Raw genomic sequence first — 5,662 nt, 5'->3', positions numbered from 1 at the left:
AAGCTAATTTTTTTTTCCTTCCACAAAAGTTTATAAAATATCTCCTAAATGGCATTGGTTTAATTAGGAGATATTTTTAAAAACTTTTTACCGGAAAAGAAAAAGAAGTGAAGTGAGATGAAAAACAAGAAAAACATAATCATTATATAATTAATGAAATACATAAAGAGAAAGAGGGCTTTTGATTTTTTTTTTTTCCACTCTAATTAAATTGGTTTTTTAAGTAATAATCCAAAGGATGTTGTTTTCTGAGAATCTAAAGTGGTGTGTGTTTGCTTTTGGTGGGAAATGTCCAAGTGGTTGAACAGTCTAAATTTTTGTTTCTGTTTTTCACATGCAATAGACAGATCACCAGGGCCCATATATGATATATACAAACAATTGGTCTAAAAGTGTGAGCTCTTGTACGTAGGCATTGGGTAGCTGATTTTAGCTGACGTTTTTGCAACACATTCATCAATACAATTAACAATGTTAAGGATGTGCTAACCTAATTCATTAATAGGAAAATTTTCTTGTTCAATAGGGATATTAACTGGTTGAGTTGAACTTAATTCACGTATTGCACATGTAATGTGCATGTCAATGGCTCTACTTAGATTGATATTGAAGATCTAGTACAAGAGCAAAGTTGAATCCACACAAAGCAGAGTAAAAATGTACGTAAACACATACAACCCCACTTCAGCAGCTAGAGAAACATTAATAGTAGATTTTCCATCTCAATATTGATGAGTGCCATATCTAGAAAATCATCCCGGTTCATCATCAGGAAACGAATAATTTGAGATAAATGACTCAACATTTTGGAGGCATGCTTGCACTGCTGCTTTCTAAAGTATCCTTTCTCTTACACTTTTACTAATGTTACAATTTTAGTAATCTGACGGAAGGTTTTGTACAGTGCTTTTGGTACTAAATGCATGCACTGCTACCAGTACCACTCAGTTGTGCCTTAGAGCGTTCACAATAAAGCTCTCAAATGCTAAAAATGCTATTTTTTTTAGCATTTTTGAGATAAAAATACCTCTACATTATGGCTGCTAAATCTTAAAATTTTTAAGATTTACCTACACTACAATCTCATATTTGAGAATGTACTGTAGTTGGATTGTAAAAGAAAAATTCTTTTTTATTTACCTCAATGGCTCTCTCTCTTCTCTCTCTATGCTTCGTCGATGTGGTTCGCCGATGAGTGTGCTCTACCGATGATTGTGCTCCGGCGATGGTCGTGGGTGGTGGTCTGATGTGCTCCGGTGATTTTGTGGGTCTGATTTCATGGGTCTGGGTTTGTGGGTCTAGGTTCATGGGTCTGGGTTTGTGGGTCTGCGTTTGTGGATCATCGACGTGATCGGCGTGGATCATCGAGTTGATCGGTGTTGATTGTTGACTTGATTGGTCTCATCGGCGTGGGTCATTGACTTGATCGGCATTGGTCTCTGATCGTTGTGGTGGTCATTGGAATTGTGGTGGTTAGTGGCCAGTAGTGGGTATGATTGTTGGGTTGAGACAGTGAGATCAAGAGGGAGAGAGGGAAAGACCAGAGAGAGAGGATGAAAAAAATAAAAACAAAAAAGGAATAAAAAATTATAAAGAAATAATATTTAAATGAAGTTGTAAAAAAAATAGAAGTTTTGATGTTTGATATATTGTAAAATGAGTTGTTAAAATTGTAAAAGTAGTGTTTTGAGATTGTAAATACTAAAATTTTTACAATGGTTGATGAGAATGCTCTTATAGAGTATCCTTTCTCTTACTCTTTTACTAATGTTACAACTCTAGTAATCTGACTGAAAATTTTACAGTGCTTTTGGTACTAAATGTATGCAACTTTTTGCACAATTATATAGAATCCGGTGAGGTTGTAATGTTTAATTTTATTTTTGAGAGAATTTCAACCTATGACATCCACTTTTGATGATAGTGCTTTATCATTAAACCAAAATATTAATCGGTTTTAGGTGTAGGCAAGGATTAAACCCCAAATTTATTATTTAATTATTAGAGACTTTATTAGTTGAGCTAACTGGAACCCATTTGTGAGGTTATAATGCTAAGTAAGTAATCTCACATGAAAAGAAATGATAAATCCATATACATATATATATATATATATATACATTTTTTTTTGTTGGAGAAGAAAACCCCTAAAAAAAACTTGATAACATGACAGTTGCGAAAAACCTCATTGAACTCATGCGTTTGTATATAAAAGAAAATGCATTTTCATAGTGATTACTTTGGCCATTATTAATGCATGATTAAGAAGATAATGATAAATTGATTAAAGGTTCATTAGCAAAGACTACTACTGATAACCGACAATGCATTTTTACTATTTACAACACTTCGAAGTTTGAAATTCCAAATCCAATATATTTCATTTCCCACAAAAAATTTAGAGCAGAGAGGTGTCAGCGCCGCGCGGCCTTATTATTTGCTGTACAGTAGTCTCACATTATATCCGCGTGAAATAAATGCTTCTAACCAACTCTCTTAACTGTATACCAAAAACAAGTTCACTTTTTTTTTTGGTCACTCCCCTCTATATATACTTATCCATAGCTTTTTAAATTCCACGCTCAAACACACAGGAAGTATTAAGTTCCTTCATTCTTTTCCTTTACATTTCTAGGTGCTTGCTTATTTGGCAATGGAGTATAACAAAATGTGGGTTGTGTGTGCAGTAGTGTTGGTGTCGAGTTTATGGTATAGGGTAGAAGGGGATCCCCAAGTACCTTGTTACTTCATTTTTGGGGACTCATTGGTGGATAATGGCAATAATAATCAACTCCAATCGTTGGCTAGATCAGACTACTTGCCTTATGGGATCGATTTCCCTGGTGGACCGACTGGAAGGTTTTCCAATGGGAAAACCACTGTTGATGTGATTGGTGAGCTCCCTCTCTTTCTCTAAACTTAGCTTAAAAACAAAAACGTTTATGTTAGCTAGCCATTAAAGTGATTAACTTCTTGATAAGTTGTAATTAGAAAAACATTAATTTTATATGGTTTACTACTAACATAATTTTTATACACTTAATATGATATGCCATTTCATTAGTTGTAAAAATGACAGTTCCCTTTTAGGGGAACACCAATTTATTTGTGTTTTCTTGTCTTAAGTAAAGAGCAAATTGTCATGTTATAGAGGACACATGGTGACTATTCACATATATGATTAATTATATTCATTGCTTAAAGTCAAATTGTTAATCGAGTGAAGCAGTCAAATTGTTTCTTCATTTCTTTTTTCCAGCTTCTCAACTGACTTCTTAGAGTATAACTTGCTCCCATAAGTCCTAATTTGGTTCCTTTTTATTTATTATTGTTATTTTTTGGCCTGAAGAGGATTTTGGGTTGTCTTTTTTTAGTTACTCTAATTACTGTTGGTTAGAATAGAAAATAATGGTCATCCATATATGAATGAATATTTGGGTACATGTGTGCATTGATTATTACCCTTTAATAAAAGCATGCATGTGTTATTTTCCTTTGTACGTAATCGTAGTTTTTGTCCCAAATTAGTTAGTAATTTATTGTACCTATCTTGAGCTGTGCGCCGGCCTAGTTACGTTGCACATGATTTTTGTACATGCATTAAATATGAAATTGAAGCTTTTATGTGGAGCACTAATGGTCACATCAGCAATTATGAAATTTTTTATCAAATGTCTTGTGATTATATTTATATTTAGACGTTCTCTTTTATTTTCCTTCACAAAAATATTAAGGGAAAAAAAAATTTTTGATAGGGAAAGTTTTTGCTTCCAGATCTGTATTCATTAAATTATGACTCATAAAAAATGTCCTTAACGTATATTAACACAAAAACATTACTTTTTTTTTTTTTTTTTTTTAATGAGAATCTACAAAAACATTACTTAAGAAATAGTTATGTGAATTGGGAATAAGGTTGCTACCATGCAATTAAGATACGATATTTTTAATAAAAAATTACACCAAGCTTAGTAATTTGGATGCAATTTTGAGTATACACCATGTTGGAAATCTAAAAATACTTTTCCATATCTACACAGCTCAGCTTTTGGGTTTCGATGATTATATACCTCCCTATGTAAGTGCAAGTGGCCAAGACATTTTGAAAGGAGTGAATTATGCTTCTGCAGCTGCAGGAATTAGAGAGGAAACTGGGCAGCAACTGGTAACTATTTTGATGCACTCTCTTTTTTAACTAGCAAATATGACTTCATATTGTGTTATATACATATAATTCACCTATGTATCCCTTTTGTCTTTGTAGGGAGGTAGGATTAGCTTCAGTGGGCAAGTGAAAAACTACCAAAACACAGTCTCACAAGTGGTAAACTTGCTAGGGAATGAAGACTCAGCTGCAAATTATTTGAGCAAGTGTATATATTCAATTGGATTGGGCAGCAATGACTATCTTAACAACTATTTCATGCCGACATTTTACTCGACTAGCAGCCAATATACACCTGAACAATATGCTGATGTCCTAATTGATCAATATAATCAGCAACTCAAGGCCAGTACTATATTTCTTTAATTTAATTTTAGAGAATTTTCCTTAATTTATCCATATACTCTATTAACATATCAAAAGCCGATTATTTTTATGCTGGGAATAATGGAAAAGGCCATTATTGTTGTCCAAGATAGGCTCCACCAGCCATTTATATTTTATTGGGTTTTGAGGAAATGGGCCTCATTCAGGCCTACCTCAATGTGCACCCTTTATGATAGTTCTAGTTAGAAGAAAATTTCTTTAATTCACAAAAAATATTAAGAAAATTATCTAACACTCCGAAATGTTTGTTTATGTTACAGGCTTTGTATGATTATGGAGCAAGGAAAATGGTCTTGTTTGGAATTGGTCAAATAGGCTGCAGCCCCAGTGAATTGGCTCAAAATAGCCCGGATGGTAAGACATGTGTACAAAGAATCAATTCAGCCAACCAAATATTCAACAGCAGGTTGAAATCTCTGGTCAATACACTCAACAACAATCTCTCAGATGCAAGATTTATCTTTATAGACTCTTATGGGATCTTCCAAGATATAATAAACACCCCTTTAACTTATGGTAATTAAATAATTCTCTTTTAGTTAAAATTTTTTGAATTTGGTGCACTGAGTACGACTTTTAATTGTCATTAAAATATGACAAAATATTCATGGTTCTCTTTCTTTGGTAAATTTTAGGTTTCAAGGTTACGAATGCCGGATGCTGTGGAGTAGGGAGGAACAATGGGCAAATTACATGCCTACCTCTGCAAACTCCATGTCAAAATAGGAATGAATATCTGTTTTGGGATGCTTTTCATCCAACTGAGGCCGGGAATGCAATTGTGGGCAAGAGAGCTTATAGTGCTCAAGCTGCATCAGATGCTTATCCGGTTGATATCCGCCGATTAGCCCAGATTTAGAGATGGATCTAATGGGTGCAGCTGGCTCAATAAGATAGAAAGTTCTTGTTATATTTTTCTGTATCACTATTATTGTTGCTATGAGTCTAATATTTTTCTTTTTTATTGATAAGTTGCTATGAGTGTAAGATGTTTATAATGATAATATCATTATCTCCCCATTCAATTTGTTGTATGCGGAGTATATAAATGTATGGAAATTTTTAAAAAGATTGAATTCAATATCGACCTGTAGTAAAGCTCTTTGTTTA

The 5,662-nt window shown here is 33.5% G+C and overlaps 1 protein-coding gene across 1 annotated transcript; it reads left to right on the top strand.

The window, feature by feature from the left end:
* The first annotated feature begins 2,566 nt into the window (after positions 1-2,566).
* LOC126726349 (GDSL esterase/lipase At5g45670-like) lies at positions 2,567-5,662 on the top strand. Its single transcript, XM_050431574.1, has 5 exons — positions 2,567-2,894; positions 4,041-4,165; positions 4,265-4,510; positions 4,813-5,068; positions 5,188-5,662. The coding sequence occupies exons 1-5, from the start codon at positions 2,654-2,656 to the stop codon at positions 5,409-5,411; spliced, it is 1,092 nt and encodes a 363-aa protein (XP_050287531.1). The 5' UTR covers positions 2,567-2,653; the 3' UTR covers positions 5,412-5,662.

The sequence above is a fragment of the Quercus robur genome, chromosome 5 (assembly GCF_932294415.1).
Source record: "Quercus robur chromosome 5, dhQueRobu3.1, whole genome shotgun sequence".
NCBI classification, from domain to species: Eukaryota; Viridiplantae; Streptophyta; class Magnoliopsida; order Fagales; family Fagaceae; genus Quercus; species Quercus robur.
This window is presented reverse-complemented; position numbering and strand designations above follow the sequence as displayed.